The sequence below is a fragment of the Pelodiscus sinensis genome, unplaced genomic scaffold (assembly GCF_049634645.1).
Source record: "Pelodiscus sinensis isolate JC-2024 unplaced genomic scaffold, ASM4963464v1 ctg146, whole genome shotgun sequence".
Taxonomy (NCBI): Eukaryota; Metazoa; Chordata; order Testudines; family Trionychidae; genus Pelodiscus; species Pelodiscus sinensis.
The window spans coordinates 136,627-154,600 of record NW_027465992.1 but is presented as its reverse complement, the minus strand read 5'-3'; the positions used below and the strand labels follow the sequence as shown (position 1 = coordinate 154,600).

Below are 17,974 nucleotides of genomic sequence, written 5' to 3'. Positions count from 1 at the left end.
TGTCGGCCAAAAGGAAAAAAAATGGTTCCTAAAAATACATTCCAAGGCATGTTAAGAACATCAGAGGGGCCAGACTGGGTCAGAGCAAAGGTCCATCCATCCCAGTGTCCTGTCTGCCCCAGAGGGAGGGAACACAACAGGGAATCTAGTGATCCAAAGTGAATTTTCCCCGTAAATTAACACCCCAATTTGCTCTAAAAGGCTCTTTCTGGATTTCCCTCCTCCACTGGGCTCTGGTTTTGATTTACTGTGTGTGGTGTGGCGGGGGTTGTTTTTCTGCTCAGATGGGTGTTTCTCCTGGTCAGATCTTGGAAATGCAAAAATTCCTCCATGTCCTGTTTGCACATTTCTTGCCGCTTTAGAGGCAGCCGGAGCTGAAGGCTGGGTAGCAAGGTGCTAATGAGTTGCTAAGTGTCAGTCTAGCGGTTCCTTCCCCGCCTGCCTTCCACTTGTTTGCAAGAACCCTCAGACACCTACTAGTGCCAGAGGGCGGCCGCCTGCGATCAAGGGGCAGTGCTGGGAGGAAGTTTGGTTTAATCCTCATTGGTTTTTTAGATCATCCCCCCCCCCCCGTTTGTTTTCCTGGACACAATAGGAATGGCTTGGATCCCCCCCTCCCCCAAGAGCAGCTCCCTTAAGAGCTGCAGCACAGGCCACAAATCCTGGGGCACTGTACGAACAGCAGCCCCCGGCGGAATGAAGGCTGCCGGACGCGGCAGGTCCCGATTTGTTCTGATGACAGGACACCAGAGCCAAAAGGAGGCCAATCTAGTGCCCTGCACCTCCCCGATCAGAGACATTAAAGCAGCGAGCGACGCCATCCCAGGCGGCCGTCTTTAAGAAAGACGCCCAGGCTGGAGGTTCAGGTTGGGTAGAAAATGGGCCCCTGCCCCCCGAAGGGTGGCCCATCTGCAAGGCCTTGTTTGTGGCTCGCAGGGCTGCGGGGAACAGCTTCTCATGCCACCCCCAAAGGCACCGAACTGCAGGAGGAGGGGGGCTTCGGCCCTCAGCCACGCTCCCGACTTGCTTTGACGGTTTTGGAGACAGACTCTTGCTCTTTCTAATGTGCGGGCCTGGCCACTGTAGGTTAACCCCTGCCCCTCGCCTCCAGACATCTGGCAGCCACTTCAGGGCCCGTCGCCGGGTGCTGCACAGAGAGTGAGGGACTCTTGCCCCAAAGAGCTGACAATCAGAACCGAAGTGGGAGAGGAAGCCACGGGCAGCGCTGGGACTAGCCCCAGGTTCCCAGCGTCCCTTCGCCCCTAGAGAACTGGTCCCACCCCACTGGGCTCCCACCACCTGCCCACATCCAATGGTTCCCGTAGCAAGACCCTGCTCCTCAAGGGGTGGGTTTTGCTGGCTGGGGAGCACTAATTGCTCGCTGGCCCCCCGCCGGGTCGACGGGAGCTGCCGAATGCTGGTGAGAATGAGCCACCCCGGGGCTGACCCCCCCACTCTTGTTGGGCAGGTCTGTGCTGTGCCCTCACGCAGCCGGCTGGCCGAGGGGCCGGAGCGTCTCTTTTCAGTGGTGGCCCAAGGGGTAACCGGAGCCTCCGCTCCCCTGGAGGTGTGAAGCCCTCGGCCGCCTTCTCTCCCATTGGACGAGCCTTCTCCCCAGCTCCCCCGCAGCCTCCGGAGGAGGGGACCACAATCTCCGGGTGTGTCTTTTCCTCTCCCCACCCTGCAGCCGGCCCGGGAGGCTGAGCGGATCGGACTGACCCGGCGACCCAGCCCTCGGGGGAAGAGACGGCGCGCAGGCCGAGCGGGGTCTGAGCATGATGTCCTACATCAAGCAGCCTCATTACGCAGTCAACGGGCTGACCCTCGCGGGCCCAGGCATGGACCTCCTCCACTCCGCCGTGGGGTACCCAAGTAAGTGCCTGGCCGGGGTCCTGCCGCCCGAGGGCCAGGGAGGAGGGAGCAGGGGGTGGGTCGGGCCCGCCAGAGAGCAAGCAGGGGAAATCGGCCGGGAGTCCTGCAAGAGAAAGCCCTGCCGGTGGCACATCCCGTCCGCTTGCTGGGGGAGAGGGAGTGAAAGTAACTGGAGCCAGGGGACGAGCTTGGTTCTGATACCCAGAGCCAACAGCATCTCTTCCCGGTCAGCTCACAGGCGGCCGCCAGTCCACACCTGCAAGAGACTCACAGCAGAGCCCGGTAGCATTGTGCTAGCCAGCGCGGCGGCTGCTTTACAGCACCGACAGCCGGCGTTAGAACTAGAGCGAGCGAGTGAGCGCGCCGGCTTCTTACCCTAAATGCAGCCCCGGCGCCTGCTCCCGCCGCACGGAAGGAGCCAGGCAGCCAGTTGCTCTGGACAGACTGGGAGAAAAGCCAGTGGGGATAGAGCGAGAGCGAAACAAACCAATTACTGCTCTGTCTACACTGCTGGGTTTCTGTGCAAGAAGCCTTTTGTGGAAGAGTTCTATGCAAAAGCCTCTTGCGCAAAAGCATGTCCGCGAGGTTCATCTCTTTTGCGCGAGAGCGCGTCCACACTGCCATGGACACCCTTGCGCAGGAAAGCTCTGTTTGCCATTCACAGAATGGCCGTCGTACCACCTGTGCTTTTACGGATCGGCTCTTTTTGCGCAAGAAACCCTGGGGAGCATCCACACCTGCCTTTTTGCGCAAGAGCTGTAGCGCAAAAAGGAAATCTGGCTCGTAGAAGGAGGTGTACCTACACCGCTGAAAGCCTCTGTTCTGGCGACTGGCGAGTCTGGCGCAAAAAGGTGCTTGAAGTGTGGACACGCCGCACGTTTTGTGCAAAACCCTTGTCGTGTAGACGTAGCCAGAGCAAAGCAAACGAGGTCGGGTCATTTCTCGCGCTCTCCGCAATCAGCGTAGTTTGCCCTCTCCGGGTCGCGAGTGGGAGAAAGCAGGCGTCAGAGCGCAGCCGTCCCCAGGCCTAGTCTGGGTTGCCATGCACGGGGGAGCTGGCGCTTCCAGAGGTTCCTTGGCTGGGGATCTGCCGCTTTGGGATGTTGCCATCCCCGCGCCTACGTCCCTCCCTCATCGAAAGGCGCTTTCCTGGCCGCAAGCAGCTGGTCGTCCCTTGGGTTTGGAGAGTTAAAATAAACAAGCTCACCAGGAACCGGAACCGGAGCTGGTGACTTATTTACAAAACTCAATGTGCATCATCAGTGTAAATCAATTGCTCAAAAAACATTGCCCAGTACGCCTCCTGGCCCCGGTGTGCCCCGGTACATCTCCTGGCCCCGGTGTGCCCCGGTACGCCTCCTGGCCCCGGTGTGCCCTGGTACGCCTCCTGGCCCCGGTGTGCCCCAGTACGCCTCCTGGCCCCGGTGTGCCCCGGTACATCTCCTGGCCCCGGTGTGCCCCGGTACGCCTCCTGGCCCCGGTGTGCCCTGGTACGCCTCCTGGCCCCGGTGTGCCCCGGTACGCCTCCTGGCCCCGGTGTGCCCCGGTACGCCTCCTGGCCCCGGTGTGCCCCGGTACATCTCCTGGCCCCGGTACGCCTCCTGGCCCCGGTGTGCCCCGGTACGCCTCCTGGCCCCGGTGTGCCCCGGTACGCCTCCTGGCCCCGGTGTGCCCCGGTACATCTCCTGGCCCCGGTACGCCTCCTGGCCCCGGTGTGCCCCGGTACACCTCCTGGCCCCGGTGTGCCCCGGTACGCCTCCTGGCCCCGGTACGCCTCCTGGCCCCGGTGTGCCCCGGTACGCCTCCTGGCCCCGGTGTGCCCTGGTACGCCTCCTGGCCCCGGTGTGCCCCGGTACGCTTCCTGGCCCCGGTGTGCCCCGGTACGTCTCCTGGCCCCGGTGTGCCCCGGTACGCCTCCTGGCCCCGGTACGCCTCCTGGCCCCGGTGTGCCCCGGTACGCCTCCTGGCCCCGGTGTGCCCCGGTACATCTCCTGGCCCCGGTGTGCCCCGGTACGCCTCCTGGCCCCGGTGTGCCCCGGTACATCTCCTGGTCCCGGTACGCCTCCTGGCCCCGGTGTGCCCCGGTACATCTCCTGGTCCCGGTACGCCTCCTGGCCCCGGTACGCCTCCTGGCCCCGGTGTGCCCCGGTACACCTCCTGGCCCCGGTGTGCCCCGGTACATCTCCTGGCCCCGGTGTGCCCCGGTACGCCTCCTGGTCCCGGTGTGCCCCGGTACATCTCCTGGCCCCGGTGTGCCCCGGTACATCTCCTGGCCCCGGTGTGCCCCGGTACGCCTCCTGGCCCCGGTGTGCCCCGGTACATCTCCTGGCCCCGGTACACCTCCTGGCCCCGGTGTGCCCCGGTACATCTCCTGGTCCCGGTGTGCCCCGGTACATCTCCTGGCCCCGGTACACCTCCTGGCCCCGGTGTGCCCCGGTACATCTCCTGGCCCCGGTGTGCCCCGGTACGCCTCCTGGCCCCGGTGTGCCCCGGTACATCTCCTGGCCCCGGTACACCTCCTGGCCCCGGTGTGCCCCGGTACATCTCCTGGTCCCGGTGTGCCCCGGTACATCTCCTGGTCCCGGTACGCCTCCTGGTCCCGGTTTGCCCCGGTACATCTCCTGGTCCCGGTACGCCTCCTGGCCCCGGTACGCCTCCTGGCCCCGGTGTGCCCCGGTACATCTCCTGGTCCCGGTACGCCTCCTGGCCCTGGGTTTGCTACAAAAACTGGCCGAGCGCTGCACAATGCTGGGGTCAGGCGTCGCAATGTGCTTTTGGAAGGGGAGCACTTTAGAAAACTCCATTCCCTCCTCCCAAAGGCGAGTGCCCTGGTCAAGCCCTTGCGTGGGCGTCGACTCGGCCCCGGTGCGGCGCGGTGCAACTGAGGCAGACGCCCGGCCAGGAGGGCTGTGGGCTTTGGTCCGAACGGAACATGCCTTGTGCTCCGGGGCTGAAAGCTCCCTCCCTCCCTCCCCACCTGGAGCGCACGCTGTCCTGAGGGCAGGTGAAGGCCTGGTGCACTGCCCCTTGCACGCCCAGTGCACTGCCCCTTGCACGCCCAGTGCACTGCCCCTTGCACGCCCAGTGCACTGCCTCTTGCACGCCCAGTGCACTGCCCCTTGCACGCTCAGTCACCCTGGTGCAACACGAGTGACCCTGGGGGTGGCAGCATTTTCCCTTGTTTTGCCTGTTGCCTGCCCCCCTCCCCCGGTTGCGGTCTATGACTCAGCCCAGCCGAGCCCTGGGGGGGTTTCGAGGCCCCCCTGCCCTTTGTAATGCTGACACCGATGTGCCCACAGGACAGGTGGGAAACTGAGGCACACTGTGATGCCGGCCCAGGTCCTCCAGATTCATTGATCCTGAGCTTGGTGGTCTAACCACTAGACTCTCCTGCCTCCTGAGTCACGTTTGGCTTCGCTATAGCCGAGCTGTCTCCCAGATCTGGGGACAAGGGAGCAATTCAGCCCCCAGGCAGGCGTAACCGTCTCCCCTCCCCCCAGCCACCCCACGGAAGCAGCGGCGGGAGCGCACCACCTTCACGCGGGCGCAGCTGGACATCTTGGAGGCGCTGTTTGCCAAGACCCGCTACCCCGACATCTTCATGCGGGAGGAGGTGGCGCTCAAGATCAACCTGCCGGAGTCCCGGGTGCAGGTGAGGATGGGCGTGACCCTTGGGCAGGCAGGTGTGTGTGTCTGCGGCTGGCCACTCTTCCCCGCTGCATGGAATTGGAACTGCTCGGCGTGTGTCATAAGCCCTACATTGCTGACAGCCAATGGGGATTCTCCATTACAGAGCGCTGAGGTTGGGGATCAGGTCTGAATTCTGTGTGCAGCTCCCAGAGGCTGTGTGGGACTAGCTTGCAAAGGAGGCAGAACAGGAGTTTACGTCCTCTTTGGGGCGCCACGAATGTGCATGAAGTAGGGCGGCTTGTGAGCCCCATGTGGTTCTTCACCCCTGAAAGTGCGGCTCGCGACGCCTCCCCCGCAGCTCGCAAAGCCGCCCCATGGCCCCTACAAACGGTGCATGGCAAGATGGTAGCGGCCGGAGGGAGCCAAAAAGCCTAACCCGTGGTTTTTAAAGGGGCAGCATCCTTTTTTTTTTTTTTTTGCTCAATGATTCTGGTGCGGCTCTTCGCGTTTTTTCGGCGATCTTCGTTTAATGGGTTGGCCACCCCGATGTAGGGGGTGTTTGTCCAGCTCTGGAGAGGCACGAGGGGGCGGCGCTCCAAGCCGTGTGGGGCGGGGCGGGAACTGAAGGCCAGGGAAAGGGCCAGGAGCTTTGGGGGTGGCTGTGTCCATGGCAGGCCGGGCAAACTCCCCGACTCTTTGCAAAGTAGCAGGGCTCTGTCATGGCCCTGGGAGGGCTGCAGGGAGTGTCTGTGCTGGATAGCGCCCCCTGCTGTGCCCCCTGCCCCTTCCTTGCCCCACAGCGCCCCCTAGCGCTGCCCTGTGGCTTTGGGGTGTGGGAGGGGACGGCCCCCCCGCTGTGCCCCCTGCCCCTTCCTTGCCCCACAGCGCCCCCTAGCACTGCCCTGTGGCTTTGGGGTGTGGGAGGGGACGGCCCCCCCTGCTGTGCCCCCTGCCCCTTCCTTGCCCCACAGCGCCCCCTAGCGCTGCCCTGTGGCTTTGGGGTGTGGGAGGGGATGGCCCCCCTGCTGTGCCCCCGTCTGCTCCCTTTTCACGCCAGTATCGCTGCCTCTGCACGAGGGGTCGGGCTGGCAGGACTGTTGGTGAAATATCCCCTCCCGCGCTGGCAGAAAACCCTGCGGGCAGCCCGCCAGGCCGTGTTCAAACGGGACCAGGGCGTCTGCCTTTGGCGTCGGGGAACGGAACCACGACGAGCTCCGTCGGTTTGGCGTTCCCGTGTGGGCAGAGCACCCCCCCCCTGCATCCCCCCCCCTGCTTCCCCCCCCCCCCCCGAGTCTCCCCAGACCCCGCGCGTTGGGCCGGAAATCAGGCCGGGTTTAAAAGCTCGGAAGGAGTGAAACTCGGGCTCTTGTACAATTTGCTAATTGGCCGCCCCCCTCGGTGCCCCGGAGGAACCGGGCCAGGGCTCCCCGGAGACGCTTCCGGGGGCGTTCACCCCCCAGTGCCCGCCCAGAATCCAGAGTCCCAGTCCCCAGCAGTAGCAGAGCTGGATTCTCCCTGGCTCCTCTCCGCTTTCCCGGCTGCACGAGAAATTCGCCCGACTCCTGCCCGGAGCCGCTAGTGCTGGGACTGGACTCTGGCCCGGGGGGTTCTGCCTCGCAGCTGAGTCAGAGGGACACCCGGGGCCCGGGGGGGTCCGGGGGGGCCCAGCGGCTGGGCTGTCTGCGGCTAGACCAGGCAGGCGGCCGCCTAGAGGGATGAGCCGGCCCGGAGCAGGCTGGGCCCGGCCTTGATGGCTGTGAGTCACCCCGGAGAGCCTTGAGTCTTGGGAGTGGAGGTTGCCCAAGAACCGGCGCTAGGCTAGGGGGAGGGCAAATTCCAGGCGGGGTGGAAGGCAGCGTGTGTGTGTGTGTGTGTGTGTCTGTGTGTTTGTGTCTGTGTGTGTGTCTGTGTGTTTGTGACTGTGTGTGTCTCTGTGTTTGTGTGTGTGTGTTTGTGTCTGTGTGTGTGTGTGTGTGACTGTGTGTGTCTGACTGTGTCTGTGTGTGTGTCTGTGTTTGTGTCTGTGTGTGTGTCTGTGTGTCTGTGTGTTTGTGACTGTGTGTGTGTGACTGTGTTTGTGTGTGTGCATGTCTGTGTGTGTGCGTGTCTGTGTGTTTGTGACTGTGTGTGTGTGTGTGCATTGATAGCACCACTGCCCTCTACTGGATGGACTCAGCAATGCCCCGCTCTGTGTCCTAGGCCCTGTACTGCTAAGGATTCAGGGAGGCGGGCCGGTGAGAGGGACTTTAGCATGAGGAGTGTGTGAGTTCTGCCCTGCCACTGCCAGGAAATCCCCAGCCCCCGGAGTATCTGGGGCAGCAGGGTGCTCGGGGGGGTCGTGGGGCTCAGCCAACACTCACGAGGGGCTTCGAGATGCTCCGGGAGCTGGGGCTGGACAACCCCCGGTCCCCCCACACACAGAAGGGTCAGTCCCGTGGGCTCCGAGGGTGGGCGGGACGGGGGGGTTGCCGCCAGGCCAGGGCAAAGGCCCCCCTGCCCCGAACCCGGGCGCCGTGACTCACCCCTCTCCCCGGGGCAGGTCTGGTTCAAGAACCGGCGGGCCAAGTGCCGGCAGCAGCAGCAGCAGAGCAGCGGGCAGGCCAAGGCGCGCCCGGCCAAGAAGAAGAGCTCGCCCGCCCGGGAGACCAGCTCGGAGACCAGCACCAACGGGCAGTACAGCCCCCCGCCCGCCGGCCCCTCGGGCACCCCCAGCTCCACGGCCAGCGCCACCGTCTCCATCTGGAGCCCGGCCTCCATCTCCCCCATCCCCGACCCCCTGGCCTCCTCCGCCACCCCCTGCATGCAGCGCTCCGCCGCCTACCCCATGACCTACACCCAGGCCGCCGGCTACCCGCAGAGCTACGCCGGCTCCTCCTCCTACTTCAGCGGCCTGGACTGCAGCGCCTACCTCTCGCCCATGCACCCGCAGCTCTCCGCGCCCGGCGCCGCCCTCAGCCCCATCGCCGCCCCGTCCATGGGCAACCACCTCAGCCAGTCCCCGGCCTCCCTCTCCGGCCAGGGCTACGGCACGGCCGGGCTGGGCTTCGGCACCGTGGACTGCTTGGACTACAAGGACCAGGCGGCCTCGTGGAAACTCAACTTCAACGCCGCAGACTGCCTGGATTACAAGGACCAGAGCTCCTGGAAGTTCCAAGTCTTGTGAGGCGGGGGGACCGCCCTCCGCACCCTCCCCGGCCCCCCTCGCCCCTGCCGGGGGGTTCCCCCTTTCCTGGCCCCAGGGCGGGGAGTCCCCTCCGCGACTGGGCTTTCGGTGGCTGAGCCACCGTCTCTGGACACGAAACCTCTCGAGGAATCTCAGCCGGCCGGCGCGGCAGCCCCTGGCTCCGGGGGCCGGGGGGAGCTGGGATTAGCCACGGCCGGCCTTGGGGGGAAGCAGCCCCCCCAGATGTTCTGGCACCGGGGTTCTGTACTTGTGGGGTTTCTCTAGCCCTTGCCTGGTCCTTCGAAGGAACGGAGGGTGACTGGAACAGCGCAGCTTTGGGGGGCTAGGTCCAGGCATGTGCCGCCAGGACGCCCGGGCTCTATTTCCAGTCCTGGGAGGGGGGAGAGGGTTAGAGAAGTGGGGACTGGCCGGCAGGACTCTGGCTTTATTTCCTGCTCAGCCAATGGCTGGGTACCACCCTGTGCCTCGGTTTCCCCTTCTGTCATGTCCTCCCTTTGCAGGGGGCCGTGGGACCTCTGGGCAAACGGCTTTGTGCTCGGCATCTGGGGCAGGGGGCCCAGGACGAGGGGGGTGTCCCGAGGCCGCAGCCCCACCAGGACGGCTTAAGGAGCAGCGGGCTCGCGGCCCAGCTCTGCCCCACTGGTGGGGAAATGTGACACCGGTTCCCACTGTCCATCGCCCCCCGTTTCCCCTGGCCCCTCCCGGTTCCCAGCCAGGCAGGGCCCCGAGCCCAGCGGACTGGACTTGGTCACCGCCGGGACCCGGCCCTCTGGCACGCTGCGTAACGCCGCCAAGGGCGGATATCGGCGTCGCTTTCGAGGCCTGATTTGATTCCCCGCTGCCGTGCACGCGCCTTTTCACCAGCGCAGGAGAGGCGGGAAAGCAGAGCAGCAGAATTCCCGTCCACACCTGCTCCGCATGAGTGGGTGCACGACGATGGAGAACTCCCACGCTGCTTTTCTAATCAGACCGCTTCAGCTGCTCCCCTTTCCCAGGCTGGCTGGATAGAAACCCCCCCAGGGATGCAGGGGAGTTGGTTCCGCTCCGTCTCTGGCTGAGGCGACCCCGGAGATCTGGCTGGGCCCGGCTCCTGGGGACGTGGCCCTTTTGCTCCGGGAAAGGTTCTAACATGAGAAGCCACCTCGCCACACACGGCGCCTGCACCGGACTCATTTTCCTTGCCGGGGACTCGCGTTTGAATCAGCCACCTTGCAGATCATTCCCGGGCTCGAATGTCTCCTGTTGCCTCGTGTAATCAGTGTCACCAGTGCAAAACACTTGTGATCTGGCAGCACGTTGCAGGGCCGTATTTTGAATTTTTGCGTGTAAATAAAACATGACAAGTTGTGAGTTTCACGTAGGGCTATTCTGTAGTTCTTTGTTTTTAAGCAGCCCGTCCCGGTAACAATCACGGTTTTCACCTTCACAGACGAAGGCCGTTTGTATTTATTTTTTGGCTGAATACCTCAGTGGATTTAATTTCTGCCCCAACCGTGTAGCCGCTAATGTGGCCATATCCCCCTCTATTGGGCCTAGCTGTTTTTATTTTCACGCCTCTAGCTGTGGAAACATTTTATTTTTTGCTTCCCCCCTCCAGCCATAGGTTTGCTCTGATTTTTTTTTTCAAAAGAAACGGGCAAAAAAATACAATCTGAGAAAATAAATCTCTGTAAAGAATTTGATTGTTTTTTGTGTGCACTAAAATACTGGCTTAAAAAGAAAAGGTTTATTTTGTAAGTTGATGTGGGTGGCGGGTTAGCCTAGTTTTGTTAGGTCTTACACTCCGATGTCTGTAGGAGAACAGCATTTCAGTGCAAACTATTCTGGGTGACTTGCTATTTATTCTTGTTCTAGCGAGAGGCAGTTTCTTGTACCAGCCCCAAATTTTGGTGGTTTAAAGATGAAAAAAAAAGCAAAAAAAAAAAAAAGGGCAAGCAAGCATGAGAAACGTTTCACAAATAAAACAAGCACGTGCGGACGACTCAGTTCTGGGTTGGCTCTTTTGGTTCTTGCAGTTGCTAACCTAAGCCCCGAGCCTGCCAGGTGCTCACGCACCGTGCGATGTACCCATGGGAGAGAGGGGTACCGCCCGCCTCTCCGCTCTGCCTAGAAGCCCCGTTCCAGCTGCCACCGGCCAGGTAACCCCATGGGAACAGCTCGGGGCTGCCCCTCGGGCCCAGCTCGGAGCAAACAGAGTCACTCGTGTCACGAAATCGCCTGCCTCTGCTTGGGGCCCCCGACCTCGCCCTCAGCTGTGCAGCTTCACCTCCCCTGTCGCTCTCGCCCTCCTGGGCCCCTCCCCTACTGGCTTTGGAACACTGGGGGAAACTGAGGCGATCAGGAGCCAATCCCGGCCCAACCGCCCCACTCTCGCCGGGGCAGGGTCGGGCCAGGGTGCCCCCCTCCCGCTGGAAGAGGGAGCTGGAATCCCTCGGACAGTCCCGTTCTCCGTGGGGGCTTTTCGCCCTCTCCCATGTCAGGCCACAAGGCTGTGCAGCAGCAGCGCCCCGAGCCCCCGCCCCAGCTGGGCCCCCCCGCAGCGTCTCTGTCGGGGTTCCCCGCCCCGGTGTCCTCCTGCCAGACCCCGCTCTGCCTCCCGAGCCGGGGAGAGAACCCGGGCCCGCAGGCCCCCTCTTCTAACCAGCTTCTGCGCCTCTCCCACAGTCAGGGAGAGAATTGGGGGTGTCTCTCCCCCATCCTCCCCTGCGGCACCCGTCATGGCTGGGGCTTGAGCGTGGGGAGGCAGGAGGGGAAACTGAGTCACGGAAGGGGCGGTGATTTCCTTAAGTCCCCTGAGCTCGGAGTGGGAGGGGTCTGGGAGCCAGGGCACCTTGGACCCGTTTCTGGCTCTGAGACGGGGCTGCAGGGTCTCTCCCCAGCTCTGGGAAGGGAGGAGTGTCTAGTGGTGAGAGCAGGAGGGCTGGGAGCCAAGACTCCTGGGTGTTATCCCTGCTCTGGGAGGACAGCGGGAAACAGCAGAGTCCTGACCCCAGAACCCCCCAGTCTGAGCCCCCCAGCTCTCAGCCCCTGCCACAGGGGGTTCACTTGCTCCTGGAGATGCTGGCCCCGTGGTTCCCCGCTGGGATCTCGCTGCCCCCCAGGGCCGGGCCGAGCGCCGCTGCCAGCCCTGCCCGCCCCACACGCCGGTTGTTATTTTTGCTGATCTAATTTAGCAAATGTCCCAATCGGCTTAGGGCGCCGGAATTAGCAGGGATTAGCCAGGCCGGGGAGATGACAAATTGGTTCCCCGATGCCGGCTGACAGCTGCCCCCGATGCCCCGGGGAGGCGGAGGCGCTTCTCCCGAAGGGCCGGGCTAGCACCGGTAACCGAACCCCAGAATCCAGGCTCCTCCCACCCCCACTAACCACTAGACCTCACTCCCAGCCCAGAGCTGGGGACGGAGACCAGGACAATTGCAGTGAAAGCTGCCCTGGGTCCCAGGAGATCTGGGTTAAATTTCCAGCTCCTTGGGCAATGCCTCACCACGCTCTGGGCCTCAGTTTTCCTGTCTGTAACATGGGCAGAATGACCCTCCCTTTGTCGGTTATCACTGAGAGCTCCTTTGAACAGAGTCAGGCTTGGTGTCCAGGCAGCACCCGCCCTGATCTCAGCCGAGGTCTGGGGGTGCCCGGCCCGACGGGCCCTGATCTCGGCCGGGGTCTGGGGGGCGCCCGGCCCGACGGGCCCTGATCTTGGCCGAGGTCTGGGGGCGCCCGGCCCGATGGGCCCTGATCTCGGGGGGGGTCTGGGGGCGCCCGGCCCGATGGGCCCTGATCTCGGGGGGGTCTGGGGGGCACCTGGCCCGACGGACCCTGATCTCGGCCGAGGTCTGGGGGGCGCCCGGCCCGACGGGCCCTGATCTCGGCCGGGGTCTGGGGGGCACCTGGCCCGATGGGCCCTGATCTCGGCCGGGGTCTGGGGGGCACCTGGCCCGACGGACCCTGATCTCGGCCGAGGTCTGGGGGGCGCCCGGCCCGACGGGCCCTGATCTCAGCCTGGCCTGCAGGCTCGGCTGGCACAGGCCACAAGCAGTGGCAGATCTGCACCTAACACCCTAGCCTACTGGTCCTGGCTGCAGCCTCTGCTCTACCCACTAGACACCACTCCCTCCCCTGAGCTGGGGAGAGAACCCAGGCGTCGCGGCCCCCCACCCCCGTGTGTGTAGGGGGAGCAGGAAGTTGCCACCCAATTCTTCCCACCTGGAGCATGTGGGCTCCCTGGGCCAGAGGTCCCGGCCCCGGTACCGGGCCAGCCCCAGCTCTGTGGGGCAGCCAGCTGGAACCCACCTGGCAGCAGGTGGGGGCTCCCCACGTCTCGCCCGCCTGGCCGCCAGCGCGGCCGTAAATCGGGCCTGTGATGAATGTGGCGTTTCCCATCGACCCCTAAATCCGCCCCGACACGACATCGCAAATCCCCACGGCGCTAAGCCGCTGATGCCGGCGCCCACGTGACCTGGGCCGCTGCCCGATGTGGGTCACGCCTGGCAAATCCCCACAGCTGCCGGGCCCGGCCCCCCGAGAGCTGCCCATGGCGGGGTGACCCACGAGGAGCCTCACACCCCCCTAGGAGATCTACAGGGGACCCAGCCCCCCAAGAGCTGCATCCGGGGCACGTCAGGCTGCTGCCCCAGGGAGGGGCCTTGGAGCCCATCGCTGGGTGATTGGACTCCAGTAACAGCAGATGCAAAACCATCGGGCTGGGCGCCCCCAGACCCCCCCGAGATCAGGGCCCGTCGGGCCGGGCACCCCCAGACCCCCCCAAGATCAGGGCCCGTCGGGCCGGGCACCCCCAGGGCCCCCTAAGATCAGGGCCTGTCGGGCTGGGCACCCCCAGACCCCCCCAATATCAGGGCCCGTCGGGCCGGGCACCCCCAGACCCCCCCGAGATCAGGGCCCGTCGGGCCGGGCACCCCCAGACCCCCCCAAGATCAGGGCCCGTCGGGCCGGGTGCCCCCAGACCACCCCGAGATCAGGCCCCGTCGGGCCGGGCGCCCCCAGACCCCCCCAAGATCAGGGCCCGTCGGGCCGGGCGCCCCCAGACCCCCCCGAGATCAGGGTCCGTCAGGCCGGGCGCCCCCAGACCCCCCCGAGATCAGGGCCCGTCGGGCCGGGCGCCCCCAGACCCCCCCCGAGATCAGGGCCCGTCGGGCCGGGCGCCCCCAGACCCCCCCAAGATCAGGGCCCGTCAGGCCGGGCGCCCCCAGACCCCCCCGAGATCAGGGCCCGTCAGGCCGGGCGCCCCCAGACCCCCCCAAGATCAGGGCCCGTTGGGCCGGGCGCCCCCAGACCCCCCCCGAGATCAGGGCCCGTCGGGCCGGGCGCCCCCAGACCCCCCCGAGATCAGGGCCCGTCAGGCCGGGCGCCCCCAGACCCCCCCGAGATCAGGGCCCGTCGGGCCGGGCGCCCCCCAGACCTCCCGAGATCAGGGCCCGTCGGGCCGGGCGCCCCCAGATCCCCCCGAGATCAGGGCCCGTCGGGCCGGGCGCCCCCAGACCCCCCCGAGATCAGGGCCCGTCGGGCCGGGCGCCCCCCAGACCTCCCGAGATCAGGGCCCGTCGGGCCGGGCGCCCCCAGATCCCCCCGAGATCAGGGCCCGTCGGGCCGGGCGCCCCCAGACCCCCCCGAGATCAGGGCCCGTCGGGCCGGGCGCCCCCAGATCCCCCCGAGATCAGGGCCTATCAGGCCGGGCACCCCCAGACCCCCCCGAGATCAGGGCCCGTCGGGCCGGGCGCCCCCAGACCACCCCGAGATCAGGGCCCGTCGGGCCGGGCGCCCCCAGACCCCCCCGAGATCAGGGCCCGTCGGGCCGGGCGCCCCCAGACCCCCCCGAGATCAGGGCCCGTCGGGCCGGGCGCCCCCAGACCCCCCCGAGATCAGGGCCTGTCAGGCCGGGCGCCCCCAGACCCCCCCGAGATCAGGGCCCGTCGGGCCGGGCGCCCCCAGAGCCCCGTGAGCTGCGCCTCGACAGGCCGGGTTGAGGAGCAGGAGCTCTGTGGGGCGCCGTGACAGCTGGCGCCCTGGTACCAGGACCTACATGCCGGTTGTTTTGTGACGCTGCCCGAGCCCCGAGCCTGCAGCTGTGAGGGGTTTTTTTTAAAGCAACAGAGGCCCCCAGGGCCAGCCCCAAAAGAAGCTGCATCCCCTCCCCCCAGGCATTACTCAGATTCATCCCATGACCTGGGGCCGGGGGGGGGAGGGGTACAAGGGGGGGCAGGGTTCCTGGAAGCTGGACACTTCGGGGGGGTGACCAGGAGCCGTTCCAGTGCCGCCCATCAGATTAGCAGAGCCCACGGCGGGGGCCGCGTTTCCCCTGGTGGTGCACATCTGCACGTGCCTCGGTGCACAGAACAAAATGTCTTCTGCACCTGGCTGGAGCCGCCGGCGGGACCGCGGGGAAGGCGCACGCGGGAGGCCGGTGCGTTTAATCTGCGAACCTGTCAGCAGGTTTCGCAGGCCGACAGACAGCTGGGGTCTAATCTGCCGGATCCCCGGGACAGATGGGAGGAGACCGGCCGGGCGGGCCCTCGCGAAGGTGACCCAAGGAGCCGGGCGGGGGCGGGGGGGGGGAAAGCAGGTTAAGCTTGGTTTACAATTTCTAATGAAGTGGATCAGGAGGGGGAGCGAGCCCCGGCCTGCTGGTCTCAAAGGGGTCCCCCGCCCAGCCTGCCCTCTGTGGGGAGGCTAGGATGCTGGGGGGGCTGGGGGCAGGCGTAAGGGGCATTGGCAGGGCTGGGGGCCAGGGGCTGTGGGGCGGGAGCGAGGGGCATTGGCAGGGCTGGGGGGCAGGGGCTGTGGGGCGGGAGCGAGGGGCATTGGCAGGGCTGGGGGCCAGGGGCTGTGGGGCGGGAGCGAGGGGCATTGGCAGGGCTGGGGGCCAGGGGCTGTGGGGCGGGAGCGAGGGGCATTGGCAGGGCTGGGGGCCAGGGGCTGTGGGGCGGGAGCGAGGGGCATTGGCAGGGACTGTGGGGCAGGAGGGAGGGGAGGGGCAGGGCAGAGCTGGGGGGGCAGGTCCAGGCTGGCAGGGGCCGGGGGTAATTCTCCGCTGGGACCCGGAGGCAGAGCTGAGGGTCCTGGGAGCCGTGGCCAAGTTTGGATGGACGGGGCCCGTCTCCCAACGTGCAGCCTGGGCTGTGAGCACTTGGAGGGCCCATGTGGGGCGCCCTGGCTCCCCCCCCGGTGAGGGCGGGGACACGCCCAGGTTCGGACGCGCAGAGACTCCCGGGGCTGCAGACGTCCCGTGGGGCTGGGCCCCTCTCCGAGCGAGGGGCTGCGGTGGGGGCGGCGGGCAGGCTGGAAGGGCCACGGGCGCCTGCCGCTGGGGAGAGGGGCCGCTGGGCTCCCAGCCTGCTTTGTGCGGGGCAGCGCCCGGACAGGGCTCCGCAGAGGCGGAGGGGCGCGTGCCCCACGGGGCCTGGCTGCACAGGGTGAGGCGGTAACTCCCCGCCGAGCCCCCCAACCAGCCGGGTGGTGGCCGATTGGCTGTGTGCAGGGGCTTGGGGGTTACTATAGGGCTGGGGGGCAGGCTGGGGTTCGGGGTTTGTGTGTGTAGGGGGGCTGGGAATATTATGGAAGTGCCTTGTTATTGTAGGGTCTCCTAGGGGTGCCGGGGTGGGGGGATTTGGAGACACGGCCTGGTCTGTGCTTAAAGACTCGCCCGGGCTGCTCCCCGGGGTGCGGGCGGCCTGGGCTTCCCCGTGTGGGCCGAGACGTCCCGCTCGTTTCCTGGAGGCCACGGGTCCCCGGCGCTTTGCTCGGCCCTTCGACCCAGCCACGGAACGTGCCCGGCCCCGTTCCCCACTCCCCGACTGGCGGTGACTCGCACAAGAGGCGTGACCCACGGAGATCTGGTGACACCTGCTGGCCGGCGCGATGCAACCCCCCAGCCGGCGCCGGATGCAGGCCCCCGCCGGGGCCGGCAGCCCCGGGTCCCAGGGGAACGGCCACGGAGCCCAGGAATGCCGGGGGGTTCCTCAGCAGCAGCTGGTCGAGGCTGTCCCCGCGGAGGCCCCTGTAGACAAGGCCCCGCGCTGGACGGGCCCCGGGGCAGAGGTTGGACAGACGCCCCGCGGCTCCCGGAGCAACAGCCTGGGGCTTGCGGCCACGCTGGGCCGGCGGCCGGCTCGCCCCGGGAAGGTCCCCCCGAGCCGGAGCCTGGTTCCCACGGCCTGGCTCCGGAAGCTGCCAAGCCGCAGGGACTCTGGAGCCCCCAGGCCTGAGCCAGCGGCTCCGGGTCTCTTGGGGCCTGGGTTCTCCGGGGCAGATGGGCCGGCGCCAGCATCCGGCCGCTGGCCCGTGCAGCGGGATTCGCCAGCCGGGGGGTTGGAGAATTGGCGCATAAAGGGGGTCGGCAGCCGGCGGGGACGCTCGAGGCCTTTTCAACGGGGCCGGAGCGAAGCGGCCTCAGCGCCCCGGCGGGAGATGTGGGCGGCGGGTGGGCGCGGGCGGCTCCGCCACGAAACCCGCCCGCCCCGGCCGCAGCCGGCGTGAGTACGCGGAGCCGCTCACGCCTCGGCCCAGACGGCTGGTGATTCGCTCCCGGCCGCCAGCCCCAGGTGTGTGTCCTGACCCCCGGCCGCCAGCCCCATGTGCCCTGCCCCCCATCCCCTCCATCAGCCCCAGCTCCCATCCCCCGTCCGCCATCCCCATGTGCCCTGCCTCCCATCCCCTCCATCAGCCCCAGCTCCCATCCCCCGTCCGCCAGCCCCATGTGCCCTGCCCCCCACCCCCTCCATCAGCCCCAGCTCCCATCCCCCGTCCGCCAGCCCCATGTGCCCTGCCCCCCACCCCCCTCCATCAGCCCCAGCTCCCATCCCCCGTCCGCCAGCCCCATGTGCCCTGTCCCCCATCCTCCTCCATCAGCCCCCAGCTCCCATCCCCCGGCCGCCAGCCCCATGTGTGTGTCCTGACCCCCGGCCGCTAGCCCCATGTGCCCTGCCCCCCACCCCCTCCATCAGCCCCCAGCTCCCATCCCCCGGCCGCTAGCCCCATGTGCCCTGCCCCCCCCCCTCCATCAGCCCCAGCTCCCATCCCCCGTCCGCTAGCCCCATGTGCCCTGCCCCCCCCCTCCATCAGCCCCAGCTCCCATCCACTAGCCCCACGGGCCCGTCCGCCAGCCCTGTGCGCCCAGGGTCTGTTGCTCTGCAGCCCCCCCAGCCAGCAGCGGCTGATCTGTCCCGGCCCCGGTTCGCCCCCCCAGCGCCCATCACACCCCACAGGCTCCCAGGGCCTCTCTGCAGCCGGCCCCACCCCAGCGGGGCGGGCGCTTTTAGCGCGGAGCCGCAGGGAAGT

The 17,974-nt window shown here is 66.6% G+C and overlaps 1 protein-coding gene across 4 annotated transcripts in view; it reads left to right on the top strand.

Moving 5' to 3' along the window:
- LOC102444988 (homeobox protein otx5) overlaps nt 1-10,881 on the top strand; it is a 29,578-nt gene extending 18,697 nt beyond the window's left edge. For all 4 annotated transcript variants that reach the window (XM_075917812.1, XM_075917813.1, XM_075917814.1 and 1 more), the window contains exons 3-5: nt 1,688-1,872; nt 5,373-5,524; nt 8,042-10,881. In XM_075917812.1, coding sequence (XP_075773927.1) covers nt 1,776-1,872; nt 5,373-5,524; nt 8,042-8,665 — 873 coding nt within the window. In that variant the 5' untranslated portion in view covers nt 1,688-1,775 and the 3' untranslated portion in view covers nt 8,666-10,881. The remainder of the gene's footprint in view (nt 1-1,687; nt 1,873-5,372; nt 5,525-8,041) is intronic.
- Nucleotides 10,882-17,974: the final 7,093 nt, after the last annotated feature.